At 38.0% G+C, this 20,907-nt stretch overlaps 1 protein-coding gene across 2 annotated transcripts in view; it reads left to right on the top strand.

The window, feature by feature from the left end:
• The window catches only part of LOC117661356 (kelch domain-containing protein 1-like), a 66,662-nt gene that overhangs the window by 6,344 nt on the left and 39,411 nt on the right, over window positions 1–20,907 (top strand). For both annotated transcript variants that reach the window (XM_087886054.1, XM_034410056.3), the window contains exons 5-8: window positions 530–608; window positions 3,137–3,225; window positions 10,415–10,561; window positions 11,566–11,617. In XM_087886054.1, the coding sequence (XP_087742180.1) occupies window positions 530–608; window positions 3,137–3,225; window positions 10,415–10,561; window positions 11,566–11,617 (367 nt within the window). The remainder of the gene's footprint in view (window positions 1–529; window positions 609–3,136; window positions 3,226–10,414; window positions 10,562–11,565; window positions 11,618–20,907) is intronic.

Below are 20,907 nucleotides of genomic sequence, written 5' to 3'. Positions count from 1 at the left end.
ATCTAACTGACTGATCTGCATGTCAATAAAGACTGTATATAACAAATAAGATTAAACTGTGATTTTGTTATTATGGATTGTTTTCTAACCACAGTTATCTCATTATTACAACACTGTAAAGAAAAACCAAAGCAACCACATTCTCATTTTGCATGATGTGTGAAACTAATCACTCATTCCCCAGATCTATAGTGAAAATATTTCCTCTTCTCCTTCTCTAATCTTTTTCTGGAGCATCCATCAGTTTCTTCAGAAATAAGATATTTTCTCTTATAAATAAGAATAGTCAGCTTTTTTATATACCATAGTATAATAATCAAAATGTGGATCTTACAAATGAAACATCTACTCTTGCTTTTCTTAGAGGGAAATAACTGTGTGAACTTGCATCACAATCTTTTTTTAAAAAATTGGAAATCTTATTTAGATACCAGCACTTTTTGTTGGTGTGTACACCTCCACCCATGTAAATATATAATGATGTATTTAATGATGATGACGGTAATCTCAAATATCTCCTAATTTTCAGTTACTCTGACTGATTTGACGTGGGAAAGGATACCACAGGATGGACACATTCCATGCCCACGACAAGGGCATTCACTTAGGTAAGTAAACAATTCAGAAGAAGAAAATTTATCCATCATTTCTTGATACAAAGATATAAAATGAAACTAGATTATTTCACAAGCTCAAAACAAAGGAGAGGAGATTAGCAATGTGTACCCTTTTTCGGATGTAAACTGAATTTTATGCATTCTGAGTTTCATACAAGTGATTCTAATAGCTCAGAAAATCAGAAATCTTATTTTACATTGCTTGTCATTTAGTACTTTCTATTTAGATACTGACCATATATCCAGAAGGAGACTGTCTTAGCCACACCTGGTTTAAAACACCAAAGAGCTAGAAAAAAGTAGGTGACCATTAAGTAGGCCACCTGTTGTTATAAGAAAATTTTCCAGCACATTGAGGGCACTGCGTTGCAGAAGGGTGTCCTGCAGCATTGATTTCATGCAATTGAGTTCATCATAAAGAAAGGAAAGCACAAATACTTTCCTCCAAAAATACTGCTGAAGCTAAGATTAATTCAATTATACCTAAACATAAATGAATTCGAAGATGTTTCATTGTATTGTCCATTCATTTGTTCTGCACCAAATAGTTTACTCAGCTGGTTAGTTCTTGGTAAGGAATCCATATTTATGATTGTGCATGGATATCCACCCTTCATTCTCATCCATAATAGTACCATTTTAATCAGGGGTGAAATCTAAAATTTGTTACTACCGGTTCTGTGGGCGTGGCTTGGTGGGGGGGTAATGTGACTGGGTGGGTGTGACCAACTTTTTTTTTTTAACTTTTAAAAGCATTTTTTCTACAACCTCTTCAGCCAAAGAGGTTGCAGAAAAAAATGCTTTTAGAAGCCTCTGACGATCCCAGCTGAGTCGCGCAATCATCAGAGGCTTTTTTTTTTTACTTTTAAAAGCATTTTTTCGGCCGAAGAGGTTGTAGAAAAAATGCTTTTAAAAGTTAAAAAAACAGCCTCTGATGGTCTCATGGCTCAGCTGGGCATGGGCGGGGTGGGCAGGGATTTTTGCTACCGGTTCTCCAAACCACCTGCTGCCATTGCTACAGTATCGGGTGATCCGGTCCGAACCGGGAACATTTTACCCCTGATTTTAATACAATTTCCCATGTAGGATAGCTCTTGTGGATTTCAGCTATGGGCATTGTATTGTCTCTGTGCTCAAGCTGAGAATAACAAAATTGCATTCCAATACTCCCTGGAAGCCCAGGGAATACCAGTAGCCAAGAAAGCAGTTGCTTGGTGTCAGATTGACTTTAAATCTCATTATCTTCAGGCAGCATGAAGGCTACTAAAATCTAAAGGCCATTGATTTGATAGTGTCTACGTCTTTTCTCTCCTACTGTAATCAAGGAGAGAAGCAACCTAGAACTAAGAAGAAATTTCCTGACAGTTAGAGCAATTAACCAGTGGAATGGCTTACCTCCAGAAGTTGTGAATGCTCTAACGCTGGAAGTTTTTAAGAAGAGATTGGACAACTATTTGTCTGAAATGTATAGGGCCGTGATGGCGAACCTATGCATGCGTGCCAGAGGTGGCACTCAGAACCCTCTCTGCTGGCATGCGTGCTGTCACCCCAAGTCAGATGTCTGTGGAGTTTCTTTCATGAGCTTCTGTTTCCCTGCAAATGACAGAACAGAAGCTCTTGAAAAAGATCTTACCTCTTGTTGCACTGCCGGTGTTGGGATGCTCCACCTTCCGCTGGCCAGCTGGTCTTTGGGTCTCTGCTGCACATGCACGCATGTCTGTGCATGTGCGCGTTAGCACATGTCCGCACATGTGCACATTTGTGCATGTATATGCACGCGTGCATTTGCACACGTGCAGACCTTTCAGTTTGGGCATACACATACACGCAGTTTGGGCACTCGGTGTCTAAAAAGTTCACTATCACTGGTGTAGGCTTCCCTCCCTGAGCAGGGGTTGGACTAGAAGACCTCTAAGGTCCCTTCCAACCTTGCTATTCTATTCTATTCTATTCTATTCCATTCCATTCCATTCTATTCACCAATTGAATCTTGGTGCAGGGCATCATCAAGGCCATGCATGGGTGAACAGCCCCCAAAATTATAAAAATACTATTTATAGAAATATAAACTGCACCAAAATTTTAAAAAACAGAATGTAGATCACATTTGGGCTTCCTATGATCTACAAATGACTTGTAGCCCTCAGCTGGCTTCCATATGGCCCTTGTCCGCTCCCTGCTTCTCACCTGCTTCTATTGCCTAGCTGATGAATGCTAGAAACAGCCTGGAAACACACCCACCTTGTTATAATCCTCAATTCTTCCTAACATTCATTAACTGGGCAGCTATTGGAGGCACATCCTGGAATCCTGCCAGCACTCCTGGTTGTTGAGGACCAAAAAGCTTCTCCACTCCCAAATTAGATTATTGATACAACTGTGTGGTAAAGAATATTATAGGTCAGCAGTATTCTTTGAGGAACCAAGGGGTATATTTTTCTACAGAAATTTCTAACCATGGGGCGGGGAGATACAGAAGTTTTATGGATGACTTTAACATTTCAACTTTGCTTTTATAGTGTAGTAAAAGGCAAGATATATTTATTTGGAGGTTGTTCAAGCCAGAATGCTGAGTATTGCCTTCCAGGAGTCTATGTCTTTGATCTTGGTGAGTAAAAACATAAATTTCCCAGGATTTATAGTTCATTTAGCTAATGGCTAGTCAGAAGCATTCTTGCTCATGTTTTGTAAAAAAAATATATATATATTTCTTATCCTAAATACATTATTACTTAGGATCAGCAATGATAATTCACCAGTGTAGCTTCTGATAATCCCATTCATTTTATGCAACTAGTATTTGCTGCGTGTCTATAGCATGGTAGGGATTCTACTAGCTTTGTTGAATGACCTGAACCTTTTAAAATTAAAACAGAAGTTTTAAACAAAAATCTGATTTAGTATTGGGACCTGTTTCAAAACTTACAGTATCCCTCTAGTAACATTATTTATTTATTCTTTCTATTCATGGAAAATTGGAGCTCATTCAGCACAGATATATTACAGAGTGATTGAGCAAATGAAAGACGAATGCCCTTTGATTAGATCTATGACACAAAGCTTTCTCATGGCACCTAGAGAGCTGAAAGGAATGTATCTCATTTAAAACTGACTCCCTTTTAGATATATCTTTGCTCACTGAAGGTGATTTGGCTCCAAGTTTAGATTCCCTACTGAGAATTTTTCTAATAAAAGGTTCACTCAGTTCTAAATGTAAATTCGTAATCCACGGTACCTTAGATCCAACTTTAGCCTGATTTGTTCCAGAAGAGAAAATGCTTTACTCTTCTATGGGCCTCATACAGGGCAACATGCCAGTCCTAATTTTGGCAATAGTTGTAAGACTTTGCAATGCAAATAAACATGGACTACCTTTTGAGAAGCAAATGTAGATTCTCTTAGAGCTATTGTGCAACGTTATATGTGTGGAAGTTTTGACAGCTTTTACAGGAGGTTCCACCATCCTAATAATATTAAGATATTTTGGAATTCAACAAATGTATACATTTCAGCCAAAATGGACAATGCTTTCAACATCCCTGATTAACACCAGTTTTTGATCAATTAGAAGAAACAGAACAAACATAACCTGATAATTTGATAAGGGAAGTTTATCAAATTTGCAGATGATACTAAGCTGGTAGGAATACTCTAGATGATAGGCTTAAGATCCAGATGAATCTCGACAGACTTGAACACAGGGCCCTATCTAACAAAATGAAATTCAATGTAGAGAAAAGTAAAGTCTTACACTTAGGCAAGAAAAACCAAAAGTACAAACACAGATTAGGTGAAACCTGGCTTAATAGCAGTAACTGTGAGAGGGATCTTGGAGTCCTAGTGGACAATCAATTAAATATGACCCAGCAGTGTGTGGCAGCAGCCAAAAAGGCCAATTCAATCCTAAATTACATTAACAGAGGGATTGAATCAAGATGACGTCAGGTACTAGTACTTATAAAGCCTTTATAAGGCCATACCTAGAATACTGCAGCTAGTTTTAGTCGCCACTCTATAAAAAAAGATGTTGAGCCTCTGGAAAGAGCGCAGAGAAGAGTAACAAACATGATTAGGGCCTGAAGGCTAAAACATATGAAGAAAGGTTGCAAGAACTGGGTTCTTCAAGTTGTGGGTGCTTCATCATTGGAGACTTCCAAGAAGAGATTGGACAGCCACTTGTCAAAAATGGTATAGGGTTGTGTCTCCTGCTTGAGTAGGGGGTTGGATTAGATGACCTACAAGGTCCCTTCCAATTCTGTTATTCTGCATTCTGTATCTATATTTTTTCATCTGCATTCCCATCCATTTGCATCCTAGCCCATGAGTACACAGGTTCATGTCATTCTTAGCTATACCACAGTTACAGTAGGGCTTCTCACTTAAACTGGCAACAGCAAATGGCAGTTAAAAGATGTATACAATCTGTTATTTTTCATCACTCATTATATTAGGGGTGAATCAGATGATCAATAGCAGATGGGTACAAAGTGACATTTGTCCACTCATGCTGAGGTGAGTGGACCTGCTGGATAACAGGTCCAGCCCAAGAACAACATAGAACAATCCAGCCAAAGTTCCATTCTTTATTTGTTTACATCCAATAGACAGACTCTTGCAAGACAAACCTTACTACTCTCACCCCAACAGATAAGTTCTGAGAGATTCTAGGGAGTGGCTGTCCTAAATGTCTTTAGGGTGGGGTTGTCTGGGTGGGGTTGCCTCTTGTCTCAGCTGTCTCTTTGAAATATGTTTTCTTCCTGGGAAACTTCACTGTAGTCCATCATACCACCTCCCCGTCCGTACACACCGTTCCTCACATCTGACCAGTTTCATTTGTCATCATTCTGCTGACGTCTCTAAAGTGCAAGTCCCAGTAACGGAGCTTTAAATATTCTAACATTGAAATTATGTAATGGTGTATTGCGACAACAGGCTGAAATAGCATAGCACTGAAAAGACAGAGCTAATTCTTCTCCACTGTTTCCTCCCAAACAAAACATGGGAGAATCTGGAGGTCATGATTTGTTGTCTATATTATAAAGGCTAAAACTGGTTAGGTAAAGACTAGACAAGACAGAACCACTTGTAAACATAGAGAACAAATGTATAATACATTAGACTGAACTTTTGCACATATGCTACTCTTTTCATATCTATAATAAAAGCTACTCAGTGGTGTTCCTGGAACAGCTGCAATTAGCTACTGAGTACAGGGCTGGATTTCTGGAGAGAAGAGATTTATTGACATGACTGATGTAAATATTAATGCATATAAAGAAAGAAGAGAAATTGTCCTGCTAGTGACTCAACATACTTCAAGATTTTCATACACGTGCACACACACACACACACGCATGCACGCACATTGCTTTGGTAATTATGCACTGTGCAAATATAATCAGAATAGTACCTTTAAGCAAGGAGTCAGAGGCAATACAGGCAGGATAGGCTTCCACAAGGGATCACAAATTGCATGCTGGAGGAGTAGTTTTCTTTGACCCAAGGAAGGGTGGATAATACTTTCACTCTTCAATGGGGAGAGGCCCTCTAAAGGGAACAACGAGATCAGGGCTTCTACTTTGAGGAGTTGTAGAACAAGATGCTATAATATGTAGAGAGAGGGGGCAGACATGTAGATAATAGTCCCTGCAATGAATATCTGTGAACCATCAGAGTAATTATAAAACATAATGTTGCTGAGTGTAGAACCCCAGGTTTCTCCATTGCTTTGTGATCCTTATCATATTTTGTTTGGTAGCACTGCTTAACAGTATATCAGATTGCTCCTAATGCATGGTCTACTCTATACCAGTTTACATTATTGCACAGCGACTAGAATAATTCAGCAAGAAAAATATTCAACCAGTCATGACGAGGGAAAGAGGAAGGAAAAAAAAGAAGTTCTTGTGATATAGTGTTGGAAGTTAAAAGGCCTCTAATCTGCCCCAGACATACTTTTTTTAGCACCTCACTGGCTCCATTGGGAAGGCAGGAATCCCCTAAGGATAAAGGAAAATACTCATAATAAATCCACACCTAGGGAAGGAGCTGGAAGGCAATCTTTCATTCTGGATTTTGTAGGCACCTCAGGATCAAAGCCCAGAACAGGAAGGGCTCAATCTGCACAGGAAGGACAATTATCTTTGGACAAAGACTTTAGAACGAGCACATACACAAACCATGCCCACCCCAAGTCCAAACCAAGGACCAGTCCCTCTTATGAAACCAAGTCTCTGGACCTTATTTTTTTTGTAGCCAACCCCCCAAAGCCAACCTCTTTGCTTTTGGGAATAAATGAATCTCCTTCGTTCACTATATGTTTGTATTTCATTTTTGATTTGTTCTTGAGAGCAGGGATTTCTTTTTGCTCAACCCCTACTTGCAGAACCCCCCCCCCAATTATTCTTCTAACAATAGTATTCACATTTCTTTAAAGCACTGGTGTCTTTGGGCTTCATTTGTAAGTCCAGGGTTTCTGAATTATGTACAGTGACTTATAAATGATTAACACTGGCTTTCCAACTAAAGAATTCATTGATCCATTACAAACGCTACACAAATTATTTAGCATTACACCCCTGAACTGTGGCTATGCACACTTTCTTTGCCCCTTTCTCTGGCGTAGCTTTGAGGAAGAAATTGGAAGTTACGCTTCTGCTTTTAAGTAACTGGGTTTTTTTTTTCATCTTGTACAAACTCACATGGGTTGTTAATTTTAAAATAAAATTAGAGCAGCCTTCCCCAATCTTGTGGCCTGGTCTATACCACCTTACATTCCAAATCAGCCTGATCATTATCCAATTTGGCTGAGGTTCAAAAAAAAAAAAATAAGCTCCTGTTAAAAGGGGAAGACAATATTTCCAAACTCTTTCCTACCCAAAGTTTATCTACATAACAATAGCATAATGTTACATATGAATGAGGCTATTTTTGTACGAGGACAATAACTGAACATAGGGATTAGAGACTCTTTTCTCTATACAGTTAGGATCACAATATACAATATAAGCAATACAATATATACAATATAAGCATGAGTATATACTTTTTTAAAAAAATTAAAAGCTCATACATAATTTGGGGGGGATATTATTTTAAAACAGAATAGCAGTATAAAATATGAGGTGAAGATGCTTTTATGAAATGATCAGTGATTCCTCCACCTCCAATTTCTGTTTCCACAGTGCATGATGATGGATAAATTTAATGCATTGCTTTTATTTAACTTGCACCTCATGTTGCAGTTCAAGAAAACTATTTATGCTCCCAGCATGTATATATGTTTACATATTTCATTCTAGCATTTTTTTCCCTGGGACATATTGTGATTTTCTCCCAGAGAAAGTTGGCAATTTAGAGATTATGCCCACTGAAGAGTAAAGTCCAGGCTTTAAGTAAAGGAAATTGATATTGCCTACAATCTCAGAAACAGATCCATTGGATGTGATAAACTTAATCTATGACTGGAATTATAGGATGAGACGGAACTGCTTATCATGAAAGTTCTACCAAGCAGGAACAACACAACACTTTCACTATTGAAGATCTATTGGCTAAGACACTGAGCTTGTCGATCAGAAGGTTGGCAGTTCAGCGGTTCAAATCCCTAGCACCGTGTAATGGGGTGAGCTCCCATTACTTGTCCCAGCTTCTGCCAACCTAGCAGTTCGAAAGCACTTAAAAAATGCAAGTAGAAAAATAGGGACCACCTTTGGTGGGAAGGTAACAGCGCCTTTGGCGTTTAGTCATGCTGGCCACATGACCATGGAGACGTCTTCAGACAGCGCTGGCTTAGAAACGGAGATGAGCACCGTCCCTAGAGCCGGAAATGACTACCATGCATGTGCGGAGGAACTTTTACCTTTACCTTATATAGCGGCAGAATTCACCCTCTTATTTTTTAAGAAGCTGCAGGAAGGTTGGGTTCACACAACCCACTTGGCTAAACTGTGGTTTCTTTGCTGTGATCACACAAGACCCTTATCCATGGATAAGATGCTCATTGCTTTTTCAATTAACCCGGTTTTCTGAGTTTGTGCAACTCAATGAACATAGGTTAAGTAAGCACAACATTCCAGAATAAAATGTAGCTGGTGAGGTATCAGTTCAGTTTGTGGTGGAATATATTATGCAAATCCAACCAGTATAATTAATCTAAGGTTCACTGTGTCATGCAATCCTAGGCAATTGAATTAATTTAGTAAACTATGGTTCAATTAATCATGAATCCAAACGCCGTATTTCACAACTGAAATTTCAAGTAATATTTACAAGTAATTTCTGCACTGTTTATACATTGCAGCTCCAAAACACAAGGTGCTTGAAACAGTAGTGAAATTCAATTTTTTTTACTACCAGTTCTGTGGGAATGGCTTGGTGGGCGTAGTGTGGCTTGGTGGGCATTGCAGGGGAAGGGTACTGCAAAATCTCCATTTCCACCCCACTCCAGGGGAAGGATATTGCAAAATCCCCATTCCCTCCCGACTCCTGGGGGAAGGATATTGCAAAATCTCCATTCCCACCCCACTCTGGGGCCAGCCAGAGGTGGTATTTGCCAGTTCTCTGAACTACTCAAAATTTCTGCTACCAGTTCTCCAGAACCTGTCAGAACCTGCTGAATTTCACCTTGAAGATAAAAATGAACTTGAAGATAAAAATGAACTTCAATATCTTTCCTCTCTGTAAGGAAATAGATGGCCACTAAACCCCTAGATGTAACATGTTAGGTAGGTGCTGCTTGTGAGGAGATTTATGGTCCACCAACTGCATGTGTCTTTCAGGTTCTTTTGCAGCTCCAGAGCCATTTTAGTGCCAAATTTCATTAGCATGGTTTTCTGCTGATAATTGGTGGAAAATTAGTATTTAAAATGTAAAAAAGGGGGCTTATTTGAATATTATTTAATGCTTTTTTAAAAAAAATTAGAACCATTTGCATGGAGGGTGATGATGATGATGACAATGATAATGATGGCAGCTGAATGGAGGGCTCTCCCCCCCCCACAATGTTTTTATTCACTAGGCACAGTTTGAGGGCATGTTATATTATGAGTTTCATCATGGTACCATGGATGGTAGAGAGCGCAAAGTGACATATGTAGTAGTCATAAAACAAAACAGTCTAACTGGGCATAGAATCCCAAAATTGCTCCAAAGGAGTCCATAGTCCCAGAAATTTAGAAGTTCCTTCTCCTGGTCCTCCTATTTTCTTCGTACCGCCACATTCAGCGATCCTTTCTGTGGCACTGAAGAAAGAAATAATATATAATATGCCTGTCCATAACTTAGACATTCCCCAGATCTCCTCATTGACACTGTTCATATAATAAATCAGCCAAACCTAATTTGCCTAGAGATGCAGAGGAAATGTTATCCATTCTTGTCCTTGACCCTTTGATACCTTCAAAATCTCAAAGAACGTCAGCGGAGGTCATTTAGAAGGGGTGGGGGGAGAGTGGATAGACACATTCCTTTACAAAGCAGCTTCAAAGGGGTAACTCAGTCAAAGTACAGTTGAAATGAAGCAGCCTTTACAGATGCCTGACACAGTCTTAATTGAGAGCGCTGAATTAAAGAGCAGCTGTTTGCCTAAAAAAAATACATTGTCAATGAAAGGATCCAGCTTTTAAAACAGTCATTTGCAAAAGACATATGGGGAGGTAAAGAACAGTCTGCTCTGTAGTATTTCTTCCAGTGGTTGTATTCTGTGGAAAAAAGCAGAATGAGAAAGTGGCTTCAGCCCAAGCCAACTTCAAAATAAGAGAGTAATTTCTTTTCTTTTTTCCCCTCCTTATTTTAAGATTCTCTAGCATGGCAGAAAATCACAACCAGTGGTCTTCCTCCTCAAACTCTTGAACACAGTTCAGCTGTGGTAGGCGAAAACATCTTTGTGTATGGTGGCACGGAAGATGGTAAAGCAGTGAATGATCTCTATACGTTCAATACAGGTAGGTGCAACCAAATCCTCACAGGACAAAGTAGCTTGCTTTATGTCAGTCACTCTAGAATGCAGCATGTGTTCATAAAACAAATGCAGGTAGAAATGCCAGTTTGGTCTAGTGTTAAGGCATCAAGCTAGAAAGGAGGAGAGCATGAGTTCAAGCCTCACCTTAGCCATGAAAGCCAGATGGGTGACCTTGGCCAGTCACTCTCTCTCTCAGTCCAACTCGCCTCACAAGGCGGCTGTTGTGGGGAAAATAGGAGGAGAAAGGGTTTGGATATGTTTGCCAAATTTGTAAAAATAACAAAGGCAGGTATAAATAACGTAAGAAAGGTAAAGGTAAAGGTTCCCCTCGCACATATGTGCTAGTCGTTCCCGACTCTAGGGGGCGGTGCTCATCTCCGTTTCAAAGCCAAAGAGCCAGTGCTGTCCAAAGATGTCTCCGTAGTCATGTGGCCAGCATGACTAAACACCAACGGCACATGGAACGCTATTACCTTCCCACCAAAGATGGTCCCTTTTTTTCTACTTGCATTTTTACATGCTTTTGAACTGCTAGGTTGGCAGAAGAAATAACATAAAGATACATACAAATAAATTAATTAATTAAATTAAATTAACCACTTGATTTCTTATTTCTGTCAACCTGCAGTACAGGTTAGTATAGACCCCACTATTACTTGCTACCGTCTATAAATTGGTAAGAGTTTATCTTACTTATAGCAAATGTGTTGATCCATTTAATTAAATTCTACTTTATGCAGCCTGAAAATGAGTCTAGCTATTTATTCCTGTATCTGCTATCAGCCAATCATGTTAAATGTGTTCTACAACTATTTATGGGGAAACTACCAGGGAAATTTCTATGAGAAGTAGTTTTGTATGATTTTTGCTCCCTATGTCATGGTTTCAAACATTTATAAATGTTTTACTATATCCCAGCACTCCTGTTCATTATTGCTCATAGCATCTTAGATTCTTGTCATTCTAATATTTCATGTTGGCATTTAGTGTCTCACTGTTGGACTCCAGTGAAAACCTTTGGTGCAGACCCTCGTGCCAGGTAAGTTACTTATTTTATTCTTCTTTCAGCCTTTTGTGTGTGTGTGTGTTAAACAAGGTATCTTATTCTTGTGTTCTTTTATTTTAGTTGTCAATGAAAATTTTAATTTCTAAAGCAAAGGAGGACAATATTGTGTGGTGTGGATCACACCTAATGTTTGGAGGTTGCCTGATTCAAAAAGAGGAAGCAGCACAAGCTATATCCATGGGAACATAATTTTTTCTTCTTTTTTTCCCTGGGTTTGTAATGTAGAGTTGTGATTTTTACTTGTCCTTAAAACAAGTAAATCTGTTTGTGAAAGCTTTAAACTTTTATGTAAACCTTACAGTTTTGACAATCACACAATTTTTAAAGAGGAATAGGAGCCACAAATTGCCCACATTTGTTTTAAAGCCTCATTCTTGGATCAAATCACATACCATGCAACAATATTTATTTATCCACTAAAGTAACAATAAAAAGAATAAATTTTCGGTATCTTAGAGCAGGGGTCTCCACCCTTGACAACTTTATGACTTGTGGACTTCAACTCCCAGAATTCTAGCTTCTAGCTCTGGGTGAGTAATGAGTTTTTATTGCTGGAAAATCTTTTCATTGCTGGAAAATCTTTTTATGGATAGGCTTTGTGGAAGAATTCTGGGAGTTGAAGTCCACAATTCGTAAAGTTGCCAAGGTTGGAGACCCCTGTGTTAGAGCATATGCACCCTGCACAGTTATTCCAGGACCAGAATGGATCAGCAAGACATTTCTGAAGGGCAAGAACTGTGACCTCACTTTGTAGTCACTCCCTTCATGCTACATTTGCATTCTCCAGGCATTATCACTTGGTGTCTTTTTAAAGTATTATTTTTCCTCTTAGATCAAGTTGAACATTCATGCCCATCTGGGCTTTACTTTATTATAGATTAACTTCAGCAATGTATTGATTATTACACAGCAAGATGAGTGTCCTCTCAACTGAATCAATGGTTACAATTGTCTTGAATGAACCCTTATAGTCATGTGTTTTCCAATAATACTACAGCAGCACAATGGTTATAACACTCTTCTCATAAATAGAAAGTTGCTGGCTTGAAACCTAACAGAAACATGTTTGTTATTTTAACTTATGTTTCTCTAAGCTATCAAGTTTCCTTCAGCCTTTAAAAAGACAAAAAGTCCAATGGTGCACTATTTCATTATTTCTCAGGTCACTTGAGTCTCAAATCACTTGAGATACAAGGATTTTATCTCCCACATGTTTTACCCCTCTGTAAACTAGTAATTTAATCCTCTTTCATTCCAGCCCACATCTGAATCTAACAGCCAAAACTCAGCAGGATTTTCCCCACAATAAAAGCTTATCTTGTTAGAGGTGACAAATTTCACAGTTGGCAATCAGTTGCTTGATTGAATTCTTGAAGTTAGTCCTCAAATGTGTCACTTTAGCATATATAGTTCTCCAAGTCTGAGCTGTTCTCAATTTAAACAAAGGGGGAAGTGCCCATTTTCTAGCTCCCTATATCATTAAGTTAATTAATAACAGTTTGCATGTTGTGTTGGCAAGGATATTGTCTGGTTTCAATGAAGTAGTTTAAATTGAGCAAGAAGGCAGTTCGATCATTTGGATTCCATTGTATTTATCAAGCAAAGAGGATGTAGTAGCAGTAACCAATTTGGCAAATATGATGAATTAAAGTGAATTAAAATGATTGCATTGCCTCCTGTCAAGTTTATTTGCAGTTCCTTAGTCAAAACTAGTAGAGGAGTCATTGGTGGAGATATATTCTGTCCTACCTGCTATCCATCGTTTGGACAAATTGGTCCATCTGGGTCACAGTTTGGTTCTGATTCTGGAGCAAGTCATTCACAACTTTATGATTGATTAGCAGAGTTGGAAAAGTTGGAAAAGTTTTATACCGGCTCTTTAATCCTTAGTCTCTCGGCATTATTCTCTCCAATAGTGATGGTTGCAGGCAAAACTAGCTATTAATCTTCACACCAGTATGGGATAAACTTAATTCTTAGCTCTCCAGACACAACCACTTATTTTAGATGTGGCTTATTCATAAAAAGCTCATAAATATGATTCAGCAAGATTTGTCACTTTACCACAGATAACAGTAAAGATATATATATATATACACACACACACCAAAGAACACCAAAGGTTTGCACATTCAGCGAACCTGTTGTTACACCTGTTGAATCCTACCACTGCATACAGTATATTCCAGAAGAATGCAATGGTAAACCATGTTATTTGCAAAACCAATTCCTAAATGGAAGTATCCAAGAAGTTACAAGAATCAACCTTGACTTTTCTAATAGTATCTAACATAGGGGTGGGCAACTATGGCTGGCCTCTTTATGATCTGTGGACTTATGACCATGATGGCACAGGAAATCTGGGAGTTGAAGTATACATACAGTAGCCATGGTTGCCCACCCCTGATCTAGCAGATATGGCTGTATTTTCTGTTAAGAATATAAGCAGCACTTTTAAAATTCAACTTTATCTTATAGAAAGTTTCTCTGCTATTCTGCAAGCCAGAAATGTTATTATCCATGTTCCATAATTTGGATGTTATTAACCGGTCCCCTGCTCCAGAAATTTTATTTCATTAGGTACTATGCATAAATCAAGATACTATCCAAGAAACATAAATAAATTTAATTTTTACTATTAAGCTCTGTCCCACTGCCATAGTCTTACCCAGTTCAGTGCTTAAGTGTTCATTCAGAAACAATTATCATGCACCTCAGGTTAGATTAATAGCATCATGTAAAAAGGTTCCTATATGTAATTTAAACAATTTTTCACCTGATCTATAGCTTTCAGCAACAGAATCAAGGTTACCATATAACCATTTTCAGAAGTACGTTCCAAGTGTGAAGAAGACCACTTGGTTTATTAATGTTTTGGTATATGCACAAAAGCAACAACACAAGTTGCAGCAAATCTAAAATCATTAGAGCAGAGGTCTTCAAACTTGGCAGCTTTAAGACTTGTGGACTTTCTATGCTGCCAGCTATGCTGGCTGGAGAATTCTGGGAGTTGAAGTCCACAAGTCTTAAAGCTGCCAAGTTTGAAGACCTCTGCATTAGAGAGTTCACTGCACAGCACAAAACTGCAAGGATGATAAATTCAGAGCAATTTTCTTCATCTTCAAAGAAAGTGGAACCACAAGCCGGACAAGTAAAGGAGACTTTTACCAGAGCAACATATCAAGGACATGCCATCCCTTGTAAGCCCTAGAAAGGTGAGAATGGGCATTTGGTCAATGACCTCTGTGTATGTTGTTTCGGGAGCAAATATTTTAAAATAATGCATCTGAAATCCATGCGGTACAGTAAAAGGCATATTTTGGTTCACTTTTCATCACACAAAATATGTGTCTGCAGTGTATTATAATCCTTGTTTGAGGCTCATGGCATGAAGCTGACAAGATGCTTCTTGTTATGTCTGACATTTCTCTTACTGGACCAAATGCAATTCCATTTAAATTTAGGGCTACAAATAGAGATATGACCCATGCTAGTTTTCAATATAATGAAAGTGTTCAACCACTTCATAAATCTGGACCAGATCTGAGCCACAAACTTGCAATTACAAAATTAGTGTATCAACAGCCGAAAGGAAATGTGGGTTATATGAATCATTCTAGCATTGATATGTTTGTTACTGGAATGCTTCACAGCAGAAATCTTTGGGCTATGTTTATAAATTGCAGTTAAGCAGCTTGGAATGAATTTTTGCATTGGCATAAGTATGCATATAAAATCATTATTATGCTGTGCATTTGCCAAGATTGATATTGAACTTTTTAGGACTATAAAGTAGTGTAATAAAAATAGCAAATTTTAAGAACTGACAAATGTCATTCTCGAGGGCTTTTTAAGCTGTATATTTGAATGTATTACAAGGAAGATAATAATATAATCATTTAAAAATTACTTATATTCTAATGTATCTTTTATTCATACAAAATATCCCATTCAGGTTTTATGTTATTTCAGAAAGATCTCCTAATTTCCAAAAAGGAGCTTTTGGCGTACAGGGGATCATGTGGTAGAAGAAAAATATACCAAATAATCCTGTTTTTCTCATTTGTATTTGATCCAAGCCACTACCATTCATCCTTTAATCCCACTTCATTTTATTGCAAGAAGAAAGGAACTAGTAAATACGTATTCTGTTATTATTTAAAAAGACAAACAGTAACACTTATAATAAAATTTCTGCAAAAATAAACTATCCTGGGAAAACGTTTGGCAATGGAAGCATGAAATGTAGATACAACCGGAGCCTCAAGCAGTTGTTTAATTGGTGAATCCATAATGAGTTTCCTGTATTTAATATAGTTAGATAATATAATGTCATATAATGAGCTGTTTCATTTGTTCTGTGGAGTACTCTCAAGGGATAAGGATTCAAATAACTAGATGTAGCCATCCCATAGAAGATAATTTTAGATCCTGCTGAAGAATCCTGAATTTTTTACCATTTCATAAGTTTTATCGTTTCATAAGTTTATTTGTCAAGCATATATAAGATAGCAGGTAAAAGTATAAACATAATTTGAATATATGAAAAAAGTACGTAAAAAAGGAATATTAGGACAGTGACGGTAGGCACGCTGGTGCACTTATGCACACCCCTTACAGACCTCTTAGGAATGGGTTGAGGTCAACAGTAGACAGTTTAAGGTTAAAATTTTGGGGGTTTGGGGAAGAAACTACAGAGTCAGGTAGTGCATTCCAGGCATTGATTACTCCGTTGCTGAAGTCGTATTTTCTGCAATCGAGTTCGGAACGGTTTACCTTGAGTTTTATCTGTTATTTGCTCGTGTATTGTTGTGAAGCTGAAGTAGTCATTGACAGGAAGGACATTGTGGCAGATAATTTTATGTACTATGCTTAGATCAGACTGAAGTTGGCGTAGTTCTAAGCTGTCTAAGTCCAAAATTTGGAGTCTGGTGGCATAAGGTATTTTATTGCGGTTAGAGGAATGGAGGACTCTTCTCGTAAAATATCTCTGGACTCTCTTGATTGTATTTATGTCTGATATGCAGTGCGAGTTCCAAACAGATGAGCTGTATTCAAGATACTGTATGTATTCAATATGATATTGTATGTAAGCTATATGTATTCATATAACATGATGAAAGACAATTTTTAAAATGGTTTCAACAGTGAAACAATTCTTGCATTAAACTGCAAGACATGCATGCATGTACATATATGAATACCCTGTTCTTCATCATACACTCATATTTCTAGTAACCTGCCATCCCATTGGCATCCCACTCTCCAATTAAACCCCAAAGGAAAACCTTGCACGGGGGCTTTTCAGTAGCTATGCTACTGTCACACTGGAAAACCAATTAAACATTGCAATGCAGGAAATACAGTTAATAGGCTGAGAATAAGTGCTCTGATTCGAGATTACAGCCAAGCACATGCAGCCAAGCAGTAGCCACTGCAGTTAAGCTGATACCAGCAGACAGGAATGTAGTTTACAATGCTTCACAGAGAATGCTTGCCTGAAAAACGTTGCTTACAGTCCAAGAAGCAATAGCATAGTCCAAATATGATCCAAAAGTTACAGAGATACATTTATATTCCTTGCCAACAGCTGGTAATCTGCATCCTTTTAGAGGGTCATTGAAGCACTTGGAGGTTTAACTGGGGTACAATGGCTCCTAGTTAAATATCTATGGAGATTCTCAGTCATTCAGGTCATGGTTATCCCAAAATTGTCTCTTGAGAAAAGCACCAATGGTTCCTAGTGTTCTGGGATCACAAACTTTTTAAAATAAACTTAGGAGATATTTAATACTGCTGTTGTACATTTAAAAATGTCAAGAGGTATTCCAAAGGTTTTTGTAGCAGAGCCAAAAGCAATAGGGCATGCTGAAGAAAAAGGTATTGACCTCTATAAAGCTGTTGCCACAATAGAAGTGAGGTTTTCTAATTCTACTTTTGTAAAAAAAAAAAAATAGACTTGCTGTGCTGTAGGTGTCACATTGTTGACTTCTCTGAGTGTGAGGGCAGAATTTGTGGCCAAGGGATTGAACTATAAATCCATATATATTTGGTTTGACTCTTGACTTTAGTCTGGATTCATTAAGTGGCTTTAAACAATCCACTTTGTCAGCTTCAGTCTGTAATCTGGGTATAACATTATTCATTTGTCTGATTGTTAAGTGCAACTGAATGCTTAAATACACCAGATACATTGTATTAAGGATTCTTATTTCTACTAGCTCTAGGTGAGTAATGAGTTTTCATTGCTGGAAAATCTTTTTATGGATAGGCTTTGTGGAAGAATTCTGGGAGTTGAAGTCCACAAGTCTTAAAGTTGCCAAGGTTGGAGACCCCTGCTTTAGCCAGTATCTTCAATCTTCAATCCCCAGTATCCTCAATCCAACTGGGGATAATTAGTATTACAGCTAAACTAATTGAACTGTAACATCAGGTTGGGAAAGGGTGTTACCCTATCCATCTGCTTGGAGTGTTTTGAACCATTCTGCCAAATAGTTGTTCTTTCAGCCTCGTTCTCAAAGTAGGATAATCAGTGGGGAAGTGAAACAAATTGATTCATTTGCTCGAATAACTTGCTCAGATGACCTCAAGAAAACTTGTGAAAATCCTAACAATGCAAGTGGCGATTTTGCAACCATGCAGTCCCAAACATGAAGTTTTTACTGTAATGATAAGTTTCTGATTAACACAATAAATTTGTAATTTTTATAAAATATGTTTATTTTGGAAAAGAGAACATTAGAAGAAAATGTGAAAATAATAATTGTGCACCCAAACACACTATTCAGATAAAATTAGTTAAGTTGATCTGATGGAACAAAGTTGTTTTCTTCTTGAACAGTCTTGGTTTTCCAGCAATCATGCAAGGAACAGTCTGTAAAGATTCTTAGTCATCCAGATGATGATTGGCTCAAAGGTAATTTTTCAGGAGGCAACTGAACTTTCTTGGTTTTTTCCTTTTGAAGACGTTTTGCTTCTCATCCAAGAAGCTTCTTCAGCTCAGACAGGATAGTGGGGAATGGAAGGATTTATATTCCTTGCAGACAGCTGGTCATTTGCATCCTTTAGAGCAGGGCTGTCAAACTCGCAGCCCAAATGTTTTGGGATTTTTTTGGGATAAGCAATTTGGGATGAACACCCTTTGAATGGAATGGGAGTAAGAATGGATTTCCAGAGGAAAAATTGCAGACTACAGGAACCAGGAGCACTACTCAAGTGACCCTGAGGACACAGATAAACCTCCAAGTGCTTCAATGACCCTCTAAAAGGATGCAGATTACCAGCTGTTGGCAAGGAATATAAATCCTGCCATTCCCCACTGTCCGGTCAGAGCTGAAGAAGCTTCTTGGATGAGAAGCAAAATGTCTTCAAAAGAAAAAACAAGAAAGTCCAGTTGCCTCCTAAAAAAGCACCTTTGGGATTTGCAGAAAACAGTTCATACAAAAAAGCATAAACATACTTGGCATCTTAATTAGACATCATAAGGGCAACTGAGACTAAAAGCATAGCTACATTTTTATGGAAATCCGATTTCAAGGAAAAGCAGTCTCTAAGCAGAGCATATCATGTTTTGCCCATTCATGTGATTATCTCTTAATTTGCAGCTAGATCCAATTTTTAATAAATTTATATTAACTAAGCCAATTAGTTCCAGCTAAAAATTAACATAAATAAAATCTTAACATGTGTGAAACTGTTAGAAAATAGAAACGTTAACTTGATCTATTCAACTTTCTAAACCTGGTGACAATTTGTGAGAGAGTCAGAAGAACCACAGAATGTAAGAATTTTGGCTAGAGAGACAAGGAAATCTTATAAGAATGCTTTGCACCAACAGAGTACGAGTAGACCATAGATACAAAAGCAATGAATGCATAAGTAAAGCAATGCCTGAACAGAAGTCCTAAACAAAGCAAAAGAATAATTTTAACTGCAAGATATAATATTGACAGGAAATGTCTCTTGGGAAGGCAACCAAACAAATATTAACAATTTGATAGAGGAAAGTAAATATAGAATAAAAGATCATGTTTCTTCACCTGTTAGAAGGCCATTCTTGTCAGATATAACAATAAACATTCCCCAGCTGGGGTATCTGTAATTTTCTGCTACTTCTATCAAAGTGAAAGCGAGTGACACAAGATGTACTCTTTTTGGACATGTGTGCAATCTCACAATGCACTGCAAAAGGCCAGGGCTTATATTGTGATGGCATGTTGCTCTTTTGTCACGTTGACCCACTTGACTCTTCCACAGAAATCCATATTACACCTGCTAGCACTCAGCACCTTTCCTGAGATTTAGATCTATACTGAAGCTCAAGAGAGAAGACTGTTGAGTTTGGCTTTATCAGAAGATGGAGAAAAAAGCCATCTAACTATGAGAAACAGCTTGGGGTGAGGGGAGAAGGAGGGAATTCTAATCATTTTTTGAATAGAATGGAATGGAATGGAATGGAATGGAAAATAGAACAGAACAGAACAAACAGAACAAATTTATTGTCACTTTGAATGTACACTAATTGGCATACCTTAAAATGAAATTTCATTGCATGCAGCCCTCAAAGGGTCACCACCTCCAATATACACTACATAGCCATGAATGAATGAATGAATACAAAATTATGCATATACCTATATGTATTATATGACACAAAATATTGTGCTTTACTAAACCATGCTATGTACAAAAATATAAGAGATGTCATTTTTACAGAAAAACACAGAAGAGAAAGATGCACATCATCTATTCCTCTTCATTTCAATAATCTTTCACAATAGCACTAGAGAGAGAATTCACAAATAGAAGATCAAGAAAAGACTAGCTACATACTTCACTCAAAGTAAGTCCCCTTAGACTTTTGCAAAAGCATATGTAGCAGTGGCGGGTTGCTCCCAGTTCTTTAGAACCAGTAGTAAAAACAGTGGTTGGCTCCACCCACCCGCTCAGACATTATAATTGACAATCTTGAATGCTCAGAAGCGCACGCCAGCGAAGCAAGCGCATGCATGCGCTTCCATTACGAATCGGCAGTAAAGGTAAGTAGAACCCACCCCTGATATGTAGGATTAATACAGATACAGATACAGATTAATACAGATCAATAGACTATTTATAAGCCATGCTGGACCAGCATTTATCTCTGCTAACTACAAATGGCAGCTTGTAGCTCTCATGATAGGAGAACGCTCCAAGCCCCTCGAAAGTGATCTCAGTGCAACAGCCCTACAATTATTTGTTTCTAGGTCTCATCTCATGGTACA

Source organism: Pantherophis guttatus, chromosome 2 (assembly GCF_059756535.1).
Source record: "Pantherophis guttatus breed Tessera chromosome 2, ASM5975653v1, whole genome shotgun sequence".
Taxonomy (NCBI): domain Eukaryota; kingdom Metazoa; phylum Chordata; class Lepidosauria; order Squamata; family Colubridae; genus Pantherophis; species Pantherophis guttatus.
Note: the sequence above shows the minus strand (reverse complement) of the source record. Positions and strands in the feature narration are given on the sequence as shown.